The sequence below is a fragment of the Podarcis melisellensis genome, assembly GCF_964234715.1.
Source record: "Podarcis melisellensis genome assembly, chromosome: 8".
NCBI lineage: Eukaryota > Metazoa > Chordata > Lepidosauria > Squamata > Lacertidae > Podarcis > Podarcis melisellensis.
Genome location: NC_138540.1, coordinates 17,452,140 through 17,471,733, shown reverse-complemented (window position 1 = coordinate 17,471,733; position 19,594 = coordinate 17,452,140). Strand labels below are relative to the sequence as shown.

The window sequence follows — 19,594 nt, the reverse complement described above, 5'->3', positions numbered from 1 at the left end:
CACAAGCACATCTCAAGAAGAAGCCTCAAACTATATTTGTGTTTAAGTGGCAGAACGTGTGCATTGGGGGAAGGGGGCTGGAGTCTGACTCGAGAGAGGGGGCAGTGCTTTGTGGGGACCTGTACCAGCCAGGAAGCAAGAGTCAGAGGCAGGGGAAGCTTCAGAGAGGGGGAAAGAGGCAGGCCAGGCAAGTGAAATACCAGGTGCTTCTCCACTCTCCCCTGGACAACTGGCTTCCAGAACCAGGAGGGGATTGAAGAAGGATGATCAGAGGCAGCTTCCATGCAGACATAGTCTCTAGCTGCATGCGTGCAGCCCATCAGAGGAAGGTACATGAACTAGTGGAGGGAGAGTGGTCCCCAATTGCTGCAACTGTTCCATAGTGCACGGACCTGGGAATAGCTGCTAGATGCTAGGTCTCCTGAGCTGTAGAAGCGGCTGTGTTATCTTTGACAATAAAAAGGCTCCCCACCTTCTCCAGTGTGATGGAGCAACTGGAGTCCCTTCTTTCCCCATGTGTGTGAGATTTCCAAATCCCGACTGGACAAATAACCCCCCTCATTCAACCAGGAGGGCCAACAAACTCACCTGCCTCCACAGCCACCGAGGGCTTAAGTGCTGCAGCAGCCAGCCTGGCCATCATTGGCGAAATCAGGCCTTTGCTGGCAGAGATCCTCTCCATGATGGATGCTGCCGGAGTTGGGGAAGAGGTGGCCGCTGCCTCGCTGGAACCTGAGATGGCCTGGGAAGGGGAGCTGGCAGACGGCGCTGGATTGGTGCCGGAAGCGCTGGCGGCTATCAAGCTGGCGGAGCCGGCGGGCAGCGGGGTGGCGACGCGGCTGGGGAGGATAGGGAAGTAAGAGCCCGCCGTTCCGGGAAGTGCTGCGTTGGAGAGTGCCAGGGCCAAAGGGATATTGCTCGGGAGGGCTTGGGAGAGGAGGCCGGGGATCTTGGAAGCCGTCGGCATGTTGTTGGGTTTGCTGGAGGCCTGCGAGGCCGAGAGCTCTGCCGCCGAGGAGGGCGCTCCCGGGACGATCAGGGAGACGGAAGACTGCTGACTGGTGGGGGAGGCACTCAGGCTGGAGTTCTTAGAGCTCATGGCGGAGAAGTCAATGAGGTCGTCGTTGCTGGACTCCTCCTGCTCGTTGTCCTTGGCCCCCAGGAGGGAGGCGGGCAGGCCCAGCACGCCCGAGCTGCGGATGTGGCGGCGCTCGTGCTTGCGCTTGTGGGAGGTCATCTGGCTGGTGGAGGTGAAGGTGAAGCCACAGCCGGGCCGGATGCAGTGGAAGTGGTTGGTGGCCTTGCTGTAGACGCAGCCTTCGTACTTGCACTCCTCGTACTTGTAGAACTTCTTGAAGCCGTCCTTGGCATAGGCGTCGTCCTTGATGTGGTAGCTCTTGTGCTTCTCGATGTCGCACTTGTTCTTGAAGGTGAAAGTGCAACCAGGACGCCTGTGAGGTGCGACAGGGGGAGTGGAGGATCAGGCATAGATCAAGGCAGGCATTCCTATATCTGAGCAGAAGTGCTACGTAGAGCAGTTCGACCTCCGCCTGCTACCCCAGATATTGGCTTCATTTTGGAAACCACTGTGCCGAACTATGTATATAGCAACCAGGGTTAAGGAGCAAAGCTCACCATTGCTCTCACAGGAACATGGGAAGATGCTTTATACTGAATCAGACCATTAGTCCAGTGAGATCAGTACTGTCAGCGCAGAGATGTAGTGGCACTCCAGGGTTTCAGACGGGAGACATTCCCAACCCTACCTGGAGATGCTTCTGGGGATTGGAACCAGGTCTTTCTGCATGCAAAGCAGATGCTCTGCCATGGAGCTACCCTTCAAGTTCAAGTGATATGCCTCAAATACAAGGAGGTCTGAACTAAGCTTTGGTATAAGAGAGATTCCTGATTTGTAACTGGATCCACCTCCCCACCAACATCTTTTCATTCTGTGCTTTTCCTTTGTTCTCTCACTTTCTGGTATATGATTTTTTACATGAATTAATATTTTTGCAAAATGTTCCTGTCTCTAGTGGTACTTTATAGATTTTTTTTTTTTAAATTTCAGAGTCCCAGCAAAAACCACAGAGAAATCCACATGTACATTTCTGTCACTTGGGGACAGGAGAATGAAATAGTTAGGTTGTAGCCAATGCTAGTCCTACTCAGAGTAGACCCACTGAAGTTAATGGACAGGACCAACTGAACTCTATTGATTTCAGTGGGTCTTCTCTGGGCAGGACTTAGCTGGAGACAACCCACAAGCTGTGTTTGTGAATGAGCTGCCATAGCTAAGAATATTCATATTACTCCATGGGTCATCCTCAAGTGGTGTACATCAGGAATGAAGAACCAGTGGCCCTCCAGATGTTGTTTGACTCCAACTCAATTCAGTCCAGTTGTTGTTAGACTCTGGGCTTCAATTCAAAGTGTTGGTTTTGACCTATAAAGCCATATGCGGCTCAGGACCCAAGTACCTCAACAACTGCTTCTCTCCACATGAACTGACTTGGACCCTGTAACTGTCATCTAAGGCTCTTCTCTGTGTGTCCTCACTGAGGAAGGTCTAGAGGGGTGGCAACATGAGAATGGTCCTTTTCAGTGGTGACTCCCCACTTGTGGAATGCTTTTTGCAGGGAAGCTCGCCTAGCACCTTCTTCATCTAATTTTAGGCACCAGGCGGGAACTTTCCTCATTACCCAAGCTTTTGGCCCTCAACGTGAAGGGTTTCAAGTAGTTGTGGCCTCTTTTAATGGGGCAGGATCTGTAAGACCTGTCTTTCTTTGGACCAGCATGTCCTTTAGGTTCTTCTTGGTGGTGCTTGTTGTAAACAAGAGCTGCCATCACAGAGGTCAGCATGACCAACTGTCAGGGATGATGGCAGCTGTAGCTCAACATGTAGCCCTGAAGAGCACCAGGCTAGAGCAGAGTGATGCCCCCAGGGTAACCTGAACTGTTTCCCCCTTTTGCAGAGAGCCCACCTGCAATGGAAGTGAGTGGTCTTCTGCCCGTAGAACTGGCAGTCCACCGTGCCACAGTCCTCCGTGGCCCGAAACCGCTGGAATCCATCATTGATGAGCTGGGTGTTCTTCTTGTGGAAGTTCTCATGGGTCATTACGTCGGAAGTGCTGGTATAGACTTTGTTACAGCCCACCTGGTGCAAAGGAACAATCAGGAGGCGGGGTGAAGGTTGGGTAAATGAAAGAAAGAGTGACATATAAGCTCACCTGAGACACGTTGCTGGGGAGAGAGCAGAGAGTTTATAAAGGACAGTAGCATCTCCACCTGGGAGAAATACCATGACTTCTGAAATTTTCCTGCCTGGCAGCACAGCAAAAGGGGCAGATATTTGCTCCAACTACACTTACTTGGGGCATGGGGGTGACAGAGAGTAGGACAAGGGAAGCTGCCTTATATTGTGCCAGGCTATTTCCCAGCCTAGGCCAGTATTGCCTACTCTGACTGGCAACAGCTCTCCAGGGTCTCAGGAAGAGTGAGGTCTTCCGTATCACCTGCAATCTTTTTAACCGGAGATGACTGGGATGGAACCTGGGGCCTTCTTCCTGCAAAGGACGTGATCTAGCTACAGGGTCCCTCTCCCAAAATAGCAAGTGGGGAAGAGGAGGAAACAGTCCTAAAATTATGGCCTATCCCACTTAAGGTAGAGGAGTTGGAAGGTCAGGCTGGCAGCTGCTGGATCAACCTGGTCAGCTTCCAGCAAGTGGGTCTGCTTCCACAGTCCAAGGTGACGTAGCAGCAATATGTAACAGAGACAGGCACATGTGATAGTTGTGCAGGAGGCAGTATGCCTCTAAATCCCAGCTGCTGGAAATTGCAAGAGTTGTTGCTGCACTCAAGCGCTGCCTGTGGCCTTCCCCTTGGGGCGTCTGGTTAGCCACTGTGAGAATGGCCAGTGAATGACCAGCGCAGGAGACTTGGCTACCCTATCAAGTTGGCCACGGGGAATGAACACCCTTTGTCATCTGCTTTGCTATAAACTCACAGGCGTGATGTGTGTGTGTGTTGGGAATGGAATGCTGAAACCCTACCTCCTCCCTCAGCTGTTCCTGAGTAAAGTGAGCTAATTTGCCATATTGAGTAAAATTCCAGTGGAATCTGACAATGCCACTGTGCCCGCCAAGAGCGCTTTCGCCCTCCCCACCACCTTCTGTGTGTCATGTGCCAACGTCTGCACCATCTCAGAAATGAAGCAAATCAAAACACCCTTCCTGTCTCCCACCCCCACACCAGCCCCATACTCCTGGTTCGGTTCAGCTTGGGTTGATTCAAAGAGGCAATAACAAAACATCTGGAAAACACCCAGGGGGGAAAAGTGGGGGGCGGAGGGGAGAGAGAGAGAGATCCGAAGCGATTCCCGATAGAACATGGGCTTCTTTCCACAGTGACACCTTGAAAGAAGACAGACCCGGCCGTGGTGTTAAAAGGCAAAATTAAACAAAAAACTCCTCATGAATAATTTGCAATGGGGCTCTTTGTGCTAAAGCATGAAAAATGTTCATTGGTATAAACAACTAACTGAATTTTGTCCATGCCAATTATGGACATAAAGGTGTGTGGGGGGGGTGAAAGGGAGGAGAGGGCCAGGCGCAAATACTGCTGTTTAAGAGATATTTGCTCGAATTGGGAACTCGTCCTGTTCCAAGGCCTTTTCTTCTTAACATGGGCATTGGCTTCGGGCAACCCTTTCTACCCATTCCCACAGAATTCCTTCCGCACAAACGCTTCTGCTGCGGGGCAGCGGATCCCATTGTAGGAGTGTGCTCTCTGTTCACATGGGCTAGGCCTGCTTTTGCCAGCTTAGTTTCCTCCCAGAAGTTGCTGGACTCCCAACTCCCATCAGCCCAAACCAGGCAGGCAGGAGTCACGGATGATGGGAACTGGAAGTCCAGAAACATTTTGGAGTTATCCTGGGCTGGGGAAGACAAAGCTAGGCCACCCTTTGCAGGGTAAGAGGACAGTGCTGAACAAACTCAACACCCTCATGTGGCCCTCCAGGTCAGTGCTGATCTTCTACCTGATGGGACCTCATAAGCTTCCACAGAAACCCATAAGAAGGGCTTCCTGGATCAGGCCAATGGCCCATCTAGCCCAGAATCCTGTTCTCACAGTGGTGAACCAGATGTCTGTGGGGAAACCTGCAAGCAGGACTGGAACACCAGAGTCCTCTCCCCTCTTGTGGTTTCCAGCAACTGGTATTCAGAAGCAAACCACCTCCAACTGTGGAGGCAGAGAATAGCCATCGTGGCTGGCCGGTAGCTGTTGATGGCCTCCTCCTGAGAACCCATGTGCTTGGTAGAAACGAGAGTACACCCAAGGGCTAAATCCCCCTTGCACAGGTAGGCTTAAAGTATTTTAGGGTGATGGAGGGATCTCTCCACACCATGGCTCCCCTCCTGATAGCCTGATTTCCATGGCTGCAAGAGAGCCTGAAGAACAACAGGCCAGCTCCTGGCCTAAAACGCCCATCATCTCCCTGACCACTGGGCATGCTGGCTGGGGCTGATGGGAGCCCAATGCCACCTGGAGGCCACAGCTTCCCCACCCTTGACATACGGCTTCCGGAGATGGCGTGGTTGCAAAATGGCTGGCTTTGGAAACCCCCCTTGCAGCGACAGGCTGCGCCATAATTCTCGCAAACCTCTTTTTTCCCTGGCAGTGAGAGAGCCAGCTTCCTTTCTTCCCTTCTTTCTTTTGACACTGGGCTGTTATTAATATTTGATTGGCTTAGCAGCTGGCTACAAAGGGACAAACGCGATTGCTAAAGGGCAGGCCTTGCGCAGAGAGGTTGTATATCAACAGAGGAATGCGGCAGTTCTGATGGCCTCTCTGGCTTGAGGAAGGAGCACCCTGGAGAGAGACCCCCAGAGCTTGACCCTTCCATCACTCCTACAAAGGATCTGCCCGGATGTGTGTAAGGGGGAAATATCAGCTCTCCACTCCAAACTCTGGCCTTTCCCCCACACCCAGGAAATGTCCCTGTCCTGGGTGCACAGCGGAGCTGTTTATGACTCTTCTTGTCAAAATTTGAGCGGGAATGGATGGAATCAAGCAACGTTCCCCATTGTTGCCTATGGCACTCATCTGAATAAAAAGCTCTTTAGAAAAATGCTCCTTTTACCCATCTTTGGGTTGACTCTGATAGGTGAGCCTAGACAGAGAGATTTCTGCCCAAAATCAACCTCCTGGTGAAACAGGGATCTCTCAGAAATCTGTGCCTATAAACGGGGTTTCTCTGTCCACCTTCTGCAACATGTGGCCATACAGATATTCTTTATTTGTTTGATTTATACTCTGCCCTTTCTCCAAAAAGACCCCAAAGTGACAAACGTATCTGTAGCATTATTTTTAAAAAAACCTTCTAAAAGCAATCAAAAGCATTCCAAAAACTACTAAAATCAATCACATCGTTTTGGCCACTGTGACTTGCCAGAGATAGAAGGTCGTGGCTAACAAGGTGCTACTCAAGAGTAGACCTACTGAAATTAGTGGACACATGTTAGTCAAGTCCATTAATTCCAATGTATCTAGTCTGAGGAGGACAAGCATCCAATCTCTTTCAGACATCAAATGTGTGGGTAAACAACGACATCTGGGGCACTATGGTTGGGGAAATCTCTTCAAGATCTCCTGATCCCATGAGCTGGCACAATAGGCTGGCAAGCTGAGCAGCCTCCCCCAAAGCAGTTATGGGGGGATCTAGTAGTATCTTTAAAGATAAGAATCCCATTATGAATCCTCACAGCAACATGTTGGCTCCATGGTGAAAGATGACTTTTGCACAAGGAATCATAGGAAATGGTCTTCTACTGAGCCAGACCATTTGTCCATCTAGCTCAGTACTGTCTACACTGGCTGGCAGCGGCTCTCCATGGTGTCACCAGCCCTACCAAGGGAGGCTAAGCATTGATCCTTGGACAATGCAGGTGCTCTACCACTGAGCTACAGCCCCCCCCTCTCAAGGAATCTCTGGACCACACACACCCCTCCCAGCCTAGCTCCAACCTGGAAATGCATGCCACGCGTGAGGGTTGGTGGCTCTGTTAAAACACCCATGCAGATACTAGCCCTGGGGGTCCCTTCGCTCTCCGTGCCACTTGATGGCAGAAGCCCAGCATCGTTACCTGCATGCAGTGGTAGTGTGTGCTTTTCCCATTCAGGTGGCAGCCGTGATAGTAAACGCTGCAATCGTCGAGCGGGCTGAAGCGCATGAAGCCGTGCTGGAGGGAATTGTCTCGCTTCTTGTGCATGTTGTAATGCCGGATCACATCTTGTTTGCTTGTGAATCTCTGGGGGGCAAGAGGAAGACGCAGAAGAGGTGAGGCAGGGTGGGAGCAGGGAGGCAGGGGCAGATCTTTGTCAATTTCGGTTTCTCTTTTTTCTTCTTCAGTGTCCATAGTTTGGGTTGCCCAATTTCCACAAGAGTTTATCATTTATTGGGCTGGACCCAACTAAGTGGGACACGGGTGGCGCTGTGGTCTAAACCACAAAGCCTAGGGCTTGCCGATCAGAAGGTCGGTGGTTCGAATCCCCACGACGGGGTGAGCTCCCGTTGCTCGGTCCCAGCTCCTGCCAACCTAGCAGTTCAAAAGCACGTCAAAGTGCAAGTAGATAAATAGGTACCGCTCTGGCAGGAAGGTAAACGACGTTTCCGTGCGCTGCTCTGGTTCGCCAGAAGCGGCTTAGTCATGCTGGCCACATGACCTGGAAGCTGTCTGCGGACAAACACCAGCTACCTCGGCCAGTAAAGCGAGATGAGCACCGCAACCCCAGAGTTGTCTGCAACTAGACTTAACGGTCAGGGGTCCCTTTACCTTTTCACCCAACTAAGTTAGACCCAACCCATAGAAATCAATAGTCCCAAGTCGGTTTTACATCCTTTAATTCCAATGAGTATATTCTGAGCAGGACTGAGACTGGGTACAACCCAATATAAGCTTTTTTTGTAAGCAATTTCATATGAGACAACACACTTTTGTACATTGTTTTCCTTGATACTTTGTGTGGATTTCCCCCTGCAAATACATTTTTATACATGGTTTTGGGTCAGAAAACTGCACTGCAAAATCTGGAGAATTGCAGTGTTTGAAGGATTGCTGTCTTTCCATTCACACCTTGGTTTGGTAAGTGTGGAAGAGGCAGTCCCACATTAAACTGTGAAAGCTAAGTACTACTTGAGGCGGTGGGGCGACATGAGTTGCAGAAGGGCCTTTGGAAGAAGAATCCCTTTCATACAGGCTCAGCAACTGTGCACTCCAAAGCCATTTGTAGCTTTAACAGTGTGCTCATAAGTAATGGCAAAAGGGTGGCAATGTGTGAACACCACAAAAGAAGGTTGGATTTACAACAAACAGCATTCCAGCCAACCAAGGCTTTATTTTGAAATGGCAGAAATGGAAAATGCAAGCACCAACTGAAGTGTTGTGAATGAAACTGCCCTAGCTCAGGACATCGGAAGCTGTCTTATCGTTGGTCCATACTGACTGGCAGCAGCTCTCCAGGGTTTCAGGCAGATTGAACACGGAACCTTCTGCATGCAAGGAGATGCCCTGCCACTGAGCTAAAATCCCTTACTACAGCTTAGGAAAGCAGGTTTCCATTCTTAGAGACACCTGGTTGGCAAGACTTCAATATGCAGACAATGCTTCCCTTTCCAAGTACCCAGCACCTCGAGACGGCTATTCCAAGCTCTGGTAGGGAGGCTACAAGCCCAGTTTAGCCTGTTGGATGCAGTAGGTTGTCTAGATGCCAAGAAAAATACCCTCTGGACACATATAGGAAAATATCTCCCCCTCCCCCAATTCCCACCCATTTTCCTGCTATACTAAAAATAAATCCTGATCTATTTCTGTTGCTTTTATTAAATTTTGGGATTTACACAGGAACGCCAAAGAAGAGCCATGGGCTGATTTCCCCAAGGCGTTATATTACAGGAATTCCATTGCCAATCACCGTTAATTTGCGGCCACTTATTACTGAGCGCCGTTCATTATAAGAAATATATATCTCGCCTGCAGGGTAATTTGCATTTGGAAAAACTCAGCCTAAAGCTTTATTCCCTGGTGGGATCAGGCGATTCCACCCACAAGCCTGGACAGCTCCCAAGGTCTGTTGCAAGAGCCTCCCCCCCCTTTTCTTCAAGGCCCTCTTGTTTCCTTACGGCCCATCTCATCAGACAGACGGCTCCTCTTTGGTGCAGAATGGTCACTGCCCACATCCCCGGTTCGATCAATAGAAACCCACGGGGCCCCCCAGGACTTGGCCAGGACTGGGCCAGTTTCCCTTGCTGTGGTTGAAGTTGTTCCTCTGAGCCTGGCAGGTGCCAGGGCAGAAATCAAGATTCCGCTGCGGGCAGTTCCTGGGAATCCCTTACACACCTCCTGCCCCACCACGTGCGGAGGCCCTAACCACAGAAACAGCGGCGTCACTCGCTCAGATTCAAGTGCAGAGTAAACAAACACAGCATGTGACTGGGAAGCTGGCTTGACAATCTTGCCCTGGCACCTCTCCCAGCAATTGCAGCCTGGCTTCTGCCCCTTCCTCCCAGCATCCAGCCATCTCTTCCCGAAACTAAACCGCAATCTCAGGACCGCTGCTCGTCTCAATGGTTGCTTTGCATCAGTAGCTGCTGAGGCGTCACTTGGCCAGCTAGGCTGAGCCTGATTTGTCACCCGCCCCTGCCTGCTTGACAGTGCAGCTCCTCCAGGGGAAGCCAGGGGAAGCCTGTGCTTCAAATGGTGTCTGCTGGCTTAAGGTTTCTATTCGTCTTGCGCTATCACAGGAAGCTGATTGCAGCCTGCTTATAGGATGATGCCACTGGAATTGAGGTCCGATGATGAGGCTACCCTTTAGGGAAAAAAGGTTGTGTGTCTACAGACCATTAGCTGCAGACTATTTAGCCCTCCAGATGTTGCTGGACTACAGCTCCCATCACCAACCCCGACCCCTGGCCAAGCTGACTGGGACTGATGGGAGCTGGAGTCCAGCAGCATCTGAAGGGATGCAGGTTTCCCCCCTTCGCTGGCCTATGGGGGAGTTATATGGTGAAGACACCCCAATTTGTATGTGCGGGTACAGTGACTGGTTTTGTGAGTGCCTCTGACACGCATTTATCCTTCTAATCCTCCACGGGGCAGTGGCTGTATCTAACCAGCTGGTCATCGGCAGGTTATTGTCATGTGCAGAACCTTCAAAAATGATTTGCAGGGACGCTCATGGTTGCATGAACAAATTCCAGGATTCAGTTCCTCTGGCTGAATCCTGTGATCCACCATCCAAATCTCAAAGTGTTCCTGGGGCACAGTAGGCTTTGATCTCAATGGTACAGGTATCTACTGTGCCAGGTTCCTAGTAGAAAACAAATCTGGGGTGGCTTCACAGGCTGTATACATTCTGTGAATGTATAGCACATTTCAAGCACGCTCCCACTTCGTCCCAAGAATCCTGCAAACGGTATTTTACTCCACAGAGAGCGACAGTTCCCAGTGCCCGCAACAAACTACGGTTCCCAGGATTCTTTGGCATGAACAAACATGCTTCAAATGTATTGCGTGTGCACAATTACGTAGATGCTGTATTAATAATGCAAGACTTGAGAAACGATCCTTTTGCCAATGGGAAAACCGCTCCTGCAGGAGGCGATGTTACAGCCAGCTATTGTGACTCAGAGCACATTGGCTACTGCATGGGCAATGATCATCTGCAGGGCACCAAGTTGGGGGAAGGCCAGTCTACTCTGACTGGCAGCTGCTCCCCAGGGTCTCGAGTAGAACGAGGCCTTCCCTATCACCTACCATTGAGATCTTATCGCTGGTAGATGCCAGGGACTAAACCTTCTGAATGTGTTCTGCCACTGAGCTCTGGCCCTTCCCAAACAGATGATCTCACTGTTGCTACCTTTTGCTGAGTCAGACCACTGGCCTATTTAGCTCGCAGCCAGTGTGGCGCTCAAAAGACTCAAACAAAGCTCCTCCCCTCTCCCCAACAAACCCTTGCTGTTTCAAAGCCTGGGATTGAACTTTGCCCCACCGTACTATTTAAGGATCCCCCCCCCCCAATGATTTATTTTCATTTGGTTTTTACCTGATAGTTACACTCCGGGTCAAGGCAGTGATAATGTTCTCGGTATTGGTATGCACAGTGAATGTGTCCGCAGTGCTGGCTTCCGGAAAACCTGAATGTGAGAAAGAAAGAAAGAAAGAAAGAAAGAAAGAAAGAAAGAAAGAAAGAAAGAGGAAAAAGGAAAGTGTGAATATCATGAGAGCATTTTTCAAAGAAAATAAATTCAACCCCGCCCCTGTCTTCCTTGGTTAGTCAGGTGCTAATTTCAAGTTGGGTTCACACTTCTTGGAGCCTGGCATGTGGTGCTGCTATGTTATGCATTGAGGTACCTGCATGAGTGTCTGACATGAAATGGGAAGTCATTATGTCTATATGCTCCCTCCGAGTTCACAGAACAAGGTTTACAAACCAACAGCAAACTCTAGTTTGCTACCGAGGATGCTTTGTGGGCTGGGATCAGATGGTTCAATTAAACCATAGTTTGCAAACCATGGCTTAGCATTATGCGTGAACCAGGCCAGAATACCAGGATTGACAGCAGGAGAGAGCGACTACTCTCATGTCCTGCATGTGGGCTTCCCACTAAGGCATGTGACTTGCCACCATACAGAGCAGGATATGAGATTTTGTAACAGTAGGTTCTGCATTTGCATGGCAAACCCACAGAATGCAATCAGCTATAGCCACTGTCTGGGCAAGGTGCGACGTTGCAGAAACCACAGCAAGGTTTCTATATTGGGCTGTGTGCATCCTCAGTCACTATCTGGAGGCTTGAATGGTGCAAAATTTTAAAGCTGGCTTCCTGCAGCTCTCTCCGCGGAAGCACTTTGCACCTACAGAATGTTTATAGGAAATGGCTAGAAGATCCACACTCATGTTAATTAAATTGTGGGGCTAGCTAGCATCTCCGTTGGAATGCTAAACTCAGCCATAGCTCAGTGGTTAAAGTGCCTGCTTGGCATGCGGAAGGTCTCAGGTTAAATTGCCAAAAGCACCTCCAGGTAAGGCTGAGAGAGATTCCTGCCTCCTCTGTTCCTGCAGAGGGCCACAGCTCTTTATATGCAAAAGGTCAAAGGTGAACAAAGGATGCTGGACTAAATGGGCCACTGCCCTGATCTGGGAGGCTTTTTCTTATGTCCAATCCACAGCACCTCCAGGTAGGGATGGGACAGACTCCCTGCCTGAAACCCTGGAGAGCCTCTGCCTGTCAGTGTAGGCATTACTGAGCTAGAGAGACCATTGGTACAACTCAGCAGCTTTCTGTGCTCCCCGTCCCCAATGCTTTTCTGCATGTGCTATATGAAATAGGCAATTGTAGACTCTGGTTTTGAGAAGCAGAGAAAGGGGCAGTGGCAGCAGAGAGGGAAGAAACAGAACTCAGAAAACTTCATTATACACAGCGTCACGACTGTTGGGTTTATCTTACTCAGTAACGCCTACACTGAGTGGCAACAGCTCTCCAGGGTTTCAGGCAGAGTGCAACCCCAGCCTTGCCTGGGTTGAAACCTGGGACCTTCTGCTTGCAAAGCACATGCTCTGTTACTGAGCTACGACCCTTCCCCCAGAGAGCAAGAGACAGAGGTCTGACTGTCTGCTATAAGGAAAGCTTGGCTGGACTACTGCAGTCCATGATATGCCGGGGAGCAAAGGCGTAACAGTCAGCAACACAACAGGGGCTTGCAGAAACCAGCAACCAGGAGGGTGCATTGTACAGAGCATATTGCGGAGTAATTTGAAAGGGGACTCCGATGGGGAAACATCCAGAGCTAAATCGCCATCTGCTCTGAGGTTCCAAATGCCACACGGCACTATATTCCTTGCGAGAGCCTCTTGGGGCGGGCATCAAAGAAGAGCCATGAATTGAAGGGGAAACCGAGGCTGCGGCCCAGGGGAGGAATGGCAGGAAAGAGGAAAGAGAGAGAGAGTTAAGGACAGGCTTTTTGGAGTGGAAGATGGCAAAAAGAGAGGAGTGGTGGCAGCAGGGAAGATGGCATTTGCAAAGCACACAGGAAGAGGTGGTCAATTGCAGAGGCAGAAGGCCTTGAAGAGATGGAAAGGGGGGGGGGGCGTAATTGACAGAAGAGAGGGGCATTGCTAAAAAATTTAAATCGCTTCTTTGCCACGGCGTTTGCAGAAAAGGGGACAGATGCCAGAAGCAGACATGCCTCTCCCAGGGGAGGAAAGAAGGAGAGGAGAAAGAACTGCAAGGAATCAGGAATACGCCAAGGCAGGTGATTGAGAAACCTGAGCAGTGGCGGAGAGATGAACTTTAGAAAAACAAAAACAAAATAGCAATTTTGGCCTTGGGAACAAAGGGTAAACCAAGTTCTTCTTTGTTCAGATTCCAAAACGGCACAAAGGATTCACGAGGGTTGCGAAACAGGCTCTTTCCCCCACCTAGTCTGCATCACCAACCATCTTCACCGGGTTTGAAATCCTATCAAGTCTTGATCCAAGGAACTCCAAGGAGCCCTCGCTCTGCCAGGGCACTGAGAATGCAAGGGAGAGGATAACTCTGCCACCGTCTACAACTACAGCCCCAGAGGGAGAAAACCCAGGGAAGTTTTAAACTCAGGTTAAACCTCTGGCAGAAACACATCTTAATTGGAAAGATCTAGATTGCACTCGGGAGATGTGATGATAATAACAGCATGTTCAATTTATGGTCTTCCCTCTTTCTGTTCCAAGGACACTGTAGTAAGAGGTATGAGGCGTGACCACAGGCACCCTTCATTACAATTGGCAGGGTGGGGGGTTAAGCACATGTTTAACTCCTGCTCATTGTCACCAAAGGACTTCATAAACCCCGGAGTTTGATCTGGGCTGGATTGGGCCCCGACTCCCAGAAGGTTTCTGCTAATGGCAGTCTCAATAGCGGAGAAACAGGCATTCCAATATGCCTGATCTATTTCCTTTCCAACACCGCTAAGGGCACTGAGGGTGCTGTTTTGGCCCATCAAACCCCCACATTTCATATGAGAACTCTGCGCCCCACCAATCTACATGGGTGGCAGAGCTTTAGGAGGTATCAGTCTTGAACAAATGATCATCACTCTCATTTCTACGTCATTTCCTCACTCCAGAAGAGGCAGCCTAAACCAGCTGTCAGAAGCAATTAAACTAAGCAATTACCGTATTTTTCGCACCATAGGGCGCACCGGACCATAGGGCGCACCCAGTTTTTTTGGGGGGAAATAAAGGGGAAAAAATTATTTCCCCCCCAGGTGCGGGGCTGGGGCGGGGGAAGCTAGAGCTTCCCCCGACCCCAGCCCTCAAACAGGCAGCTCTCCGCAAGCAGCGGGAGCGTTCCCGCTGCTTGCGGAGAGGTCCGCGAAGCCTGGACGCGCTGAGCTCAGCGCGCCCAGGCTTCGGCATGCAGGCACCTCTCCGCAAGCAGCGGGAACGCTCCCGCTGCTTGCGGAGAGGTCCGCGAAGCCTGGACGCGCTGAGCTCAGCGCGCCCAGGCTTCGGCATGCAGGCACCTCTCCGCAAGCAGCGGGAACGCTCCCGCTGCTTGCGGAGAGGTCCGCGAAGCCTGGACGCGCTGAGCTCAGCGCGCCCAGGCTTCGGCATGCAGGCACCTCTCCGCAAGCAGCGGGAGCCCAGCGCTGGGCTCCTGCTGCTTGCGGAGAGGTGTGCGAAGCCTGGAGAGCATGAGGGGTTGGTGCGCACCGACCCCTCTCACTCTCCAGGCTTCAGCGAAAGCCTGCATTCGCACCATAGGACGCACACACATTTCCCCTTCATTTTTGGAGGGGAAAAAGTGCGTCCTATGGTGCGAAAAATACGGTAAACAAAAAAATTAAGCCCCACCGGATCTTCCCCTGCCTCTTAGGCCCTCCTCCACCCATTGTCTCCTTGGTGGTATAAAGTGGTTACCCTTTTCTCCCTTGAAAAGAGCTGAAGGAGAAAGTTGGAAGAGTGACACTCTTTCCTACTTCCTCTTTCTGTTGTATATGTACTTCAAGGCTCACAGAATTATAGAATTGTTAGAGTTGGAAGGGAGCACGAGGGTAATCTAGTTCAACTCCCTGCAGTGCCGGAATATTTTTGCCCAATGTGGGGCTCAAACCCACGATCCTGAGATTAAGTCTCATGCTCTACTTGAGCCATAGCAGCCGCTCAGATTAATTCTACTGGATCCAGTTTTTATCCAAATCCCTTGAAAAAGCAAACTGTATGTGAGCGTGTGCATGCACTTTCTCTCTTCCCACAGCACTTGCTCCAAATGTGCCCCTAGGCCTAAGAAGGTTGACGAGCCCTTCCCTATTCCCCTTAGCTGTTGATACACTTGCCTCTCTGGTTGTTGACATTTGCTGAAGCCGCCTTGCTAGAAGTGCTTCTGGGTCCTGCCTCTGCATTCCTGACTCCTGCTCCTTTTCCGCCTTCCTTGCTCTCCCATAAGAGACTGAGGCCACATTTGCACCTGACATATGCAACAGCACCATGCCACTTGAAGCAGTCATGGCTTCCCCCAAAGACTCCTGAGAAACGTCATTTTTTAAGGGCGTTGAGACTTGTTAAAAGGTAAAGGGACCCCTGACCATTAGGTCCAGTCTTGACCGACTCTGGGGTTGTGGCGCTCATCTCGCTTTATTGGCCGAGGGAGCCGGCGTACAGCTTCTGGGTCATGTGGCCAGCATGACTAAGCTGCTTCTGGCGAACCAGAGCAGCGCACGGAAACGCCATTTACCTTCCCGCCAGAGCAGTACCTATTTATCTACTTGCACTTTGAGGTGCTTTCAAACTGTTAGGTTGGCAGAAGCTGGGACCGAGCAACGGGAGCTCACCCCGTCGCAGGGATTTGAACCGCCAACCTTCTGATCGGCAGGTCCTAGGCTCTGTGGTTTATCCCACAGTGCCACCCGCGTCCCATGGGTTGAGAGTTGTTAGGAAACCCCTATTCCCTTCGCAGAGCTACCATTCAGTGTGAATTGAAGCAATCAATCCCTCTTCCCAGGGAACTCTGACAACTAGCTCTGGAAGGGGAATGGGGGTCTTCTAAAATCTCTTAAACAACACCCTTAAACAACTACAGTTCTTTGCTGAGAACTCTTTGGGGTAAGCCATGACTCAAGTGCATGAAATGTATGGTGCAGATGGGGTCTGAAATCCTTGCCTTGCTGCCACAGGTTCCTCATGCCACCACGCTCATCTCACCCTCTTCTCTCATGTCTAATTCAGGGGTGGCTGCCAGACCTGTTTGGAAATATTTGTTTTTTGCCCACTCCGAGTGTGGTGCACCACCACTGTGCCCTGGGGATATGAGGGCAGGTGAAGTGCTAATTAAGGAAAGTGCCTTCTGCCAAGAAGTAGAGCCATCCGTCACGCCACGCAGCGACCCCCACAGGACATGCCAACCGCTGGCGCCAACTGAAGTGTGGCAAGAATTTCTGCTTGACGGAAGGCACGAGAGGAAGTAGCTGCAGGGAGGACAGGGAGCCCCACAAATTGCTGATTCACAGGCACCGCCAGACAGCACTGTTCAAATTCATGTGGCCATTTCCACCAAGAAAGGAATCCCATAGCTCAGTGGCAGAGTATCTGCTTGGCACTTAGAAGGCCTCAGGTTAATTCCCCAGTGGCATCTTCAGGTAGGGCTGGGAAAGACTTTCTGCCTGAAGCCCTGGAGAGTCCCTGCCAGGCAGTATAGTCAGCAATGAGCTAGATGGGGCAAAATGCTGATGCAGGATATAGCAGCTTCCTATGTTTTAAGGGAAGGGACATGCTAGGGATCCTGCTTGGTGTGCAGCTGGCAGCAGTTTCAACCCCCTGCGGCATCTCTAGGTACGCCTCTTGTCTGAAATGCTGGAGAGCTGCTGCCAACCAGTGCAGGCAGCACTGAACCAGATAGCCCCAAGTCCTGACTTGGACGGTATAACTCAGCTGCTGATATTCACTTTTAGCTACTGCTCATTTAAATCAGTGCTTCTCAAACCTGGGTCCCCAGCTGGTATTGGACTACAACTCCCATTGTCCCTTGCTAGTAGGACCAGTGGTCAGGGATGAGGGAAGTTGTAGTCCAACAACAGATGGGGACCCAAGTTTAAGAAGCACTGATTTAAATCATCAGCTGCTTTGGGTGGGCTGAAAAAGACAGGATGCAAATTCAACTTATAGGGAAAGCCCTGCTTTCATTGGCCAGAAAGATAACAACCCTGCTCCAAGAGGAAACCCATGCACTGCACTGGCAGACAAGCCTCATTTTACACCAAATATTGCCATGGTTGAGGGGTAGATGGGGAAGGTTAAAGTGACTAGCAGGCAAAAATCCATTCATACCAGAATTTAACAGGATCAGCAGCAACGGCACATCATGCCAAGAGGTCGAGGCGTGTGTTTGGGGGTGAGAAGGAGGTCTGAAGAACTGGGGGATCAAGGGCAAATAAATTTTCCCTGGTCGATGCTCCCGTTGTTAATAGGTTGCTAAAGGGTTATATTTCTCCTCTGCTCTTTCTGACACTTGAAACAGTTCAAACTTATTAATTTTTAAAGGCCAGCATCTGTTTAGCTCCTCAAAACAGAAAAGCTTGCACACAAGTGCACACCTGCTCATTTTGCACACCGTCGCAAAGCCCCACCCCCCACTTCCAAAGGCAGACTGCAAACACAATTTGATCCACACAGGAGGGCAACTGACACAATAGGGCATTTCACTTTACTAGGGTGAAACTTAGTTTTTGCAAATTTCTTTGGCGAGGGGGCCTTAAAATATGCTTTTGGGTGTATGAAATTCAAATCTATTATTTTTGTGATTGGACAACATTTAGCTTGGTAAGTCTACATTGGATGAAGAAGCATATAAACTGCTTTCTGAAAACAAAATAATTTTAATTTTACCTTCTGAAAATGTCAGGCAATGCTAAAATACTACCATTTTTGTATGAATTCTGTGCAATTTTACACACATTTTACTTGCCAAGCAAAACTAAATTATATTAACTGAACCAAAATATCTTTTGAAGTCCCAAGTCATGCTACAATTTTTTAGCACCCCTCATTTTGGGCATTTGAAAGTTGATACGTTCATCACGCCCTATTGGCACAAAGTGCTCTTCGGGCTTGTCGTTTCAAATATATGGAAACAAAAGCCGCTTCAAAAAGCTCAGTGGCCTCAGTGGCCCTGTCAAGGACCCACATAAGAGCCTAATTAGAGTTTAGCCTCCTTACTGGCCAAATGGTCATAACTTGCAGGATCGCCTGACCCCATGCAATGCCCACTTCAACCACTCTGATCAGTGGAACTGGCACTATGACAGATGCCTCACAATATTCGTTCCCCATTTGCAAGAAGCCAATCTTGCTAACATGGCAGCACCTGCACTTTGGAACTCCCTGCCTGTTGACACCAAGCAGACAACTTTGCCGGGCTCTTTTTGGTGCTTGCTTCAAATGTGTTTGTCTAGGCATGTCTAGACATGTTGAATGCTGACATGTGTTATCTCTTTTGATTTTAACTGTCTTTTAGTAATAAAAAATGGGGGGGGGCTTTTGTTTTTGGGTTTTGGTAAACCACTTAAAGGTTTTATTACAACCACGTGGTATTTTGGAAAAATACCGTATTTTTCTGTGTATAAGACGCCCCCTATTTTTGGGGACTCAAAATTAAGAAAATGCACTATGCACTATCCATGTATAAGACGACCCCTTATTTTAAACTTCAAAAATTTAGGAAAAAATATAGTCTTATGCACGGAAAAATACAGCCCCAGCTGCGATGACACCCTACTGGTATCGCGCTGCCGGTGGCGCTACGCTCCACCCCACTCCTTTTCCTCCACCAGTGCTCATAAGACCCGAGTTTGGGCCTGCACTATTAAACAGCTGATGTTTGCCTCTCACATCAGGGATAAAGCTCAGACTCTCAGGAAGGCCTGTGTCTCAGCCAGGATAGGTCCCTCGAGCCATGCAGGGCCTGAATTTTTTTTGCTATCCTCCTAAAGTGTGCCAAAATGGCAGACCCATGTCTGCAAGCCTGCCTCCCTGCAACCTTCCTGCCATCTTAGGAGCAGAAGAGGCATTTGGGCGACATCCTGTCATCGACTGATGGATGGTTAATGTTCGATCTCTTCCATATTTGGACCTTGCAGTAAGAGCTGCTTTCAGAAAAATTTATAGAGAATTAGGGGGTAAATTATTAAATAAATGAAAATCAAAGGAAGAAGGGAAAATTCATGGTTCCTATGCAAAAATAAAATAACATATAATTGATTTGATTTGATTGATTTATAAATTGCTCCTGCTCAGAGTTGGGTAGCAACCATTTTAAAATCAAGAATATTGATATCTATATCTAAATATATGCAGCCAGAATGGTAAAACTCACTGCCCTCCACATGCCCCCATGTGCCCCAACCCTGTTTATTCAGGAACACAGGCATTCAATACTCTCTGTCTGCATCCAGAATGACAAGTCTCCCTCCAATCACAAAATCACCCCCCTTGCCGTAATGACCAACCCACTACAAAGAAGAAGCAAGGTGTGTTGTGGGGGGGGGGGAGATTTTGTAGGTTG

At 49.7% G+C, this 19,594-nt stretch overlaps 1 protein-coding gene across 7 annotated transcripts in view; it reads right to left on the bottom strand.

Moving 5' to 3' along the window:
- The window catches only part of CASZ1 (castor zinc finger 1), a 300,204-nt gene that overhangs the window by 24,791 nt on the left and 255,819 nt on the right, over positions 1-19,594 (bottom strand). For all 7 annotated transcript variants that reach the window (XM_081923378.1, XM_081923380.1, XM_081923381.1 and 4 more), the window contains 4 exons: positions 11,101-11,191; positions 7,143-7,307; positions 2,982-3,154; positions 589-1,451 (listed from right to left, as the gene is read on the bottom strand). In XM_081923378.1, coding sequence (XP_081779504.1) covers positions 589-1,451; positions 2,982-3,154; positions 7,143-7,307; positions 11,101-11,191 — 1,292 coding nt within the window. The remainder of the gene's footprint in view (positions 1-588; positions 1,452-2,981; positions 3,155-7,142; positions 7,308-11,100; positions 11,192-19,594) is intronic.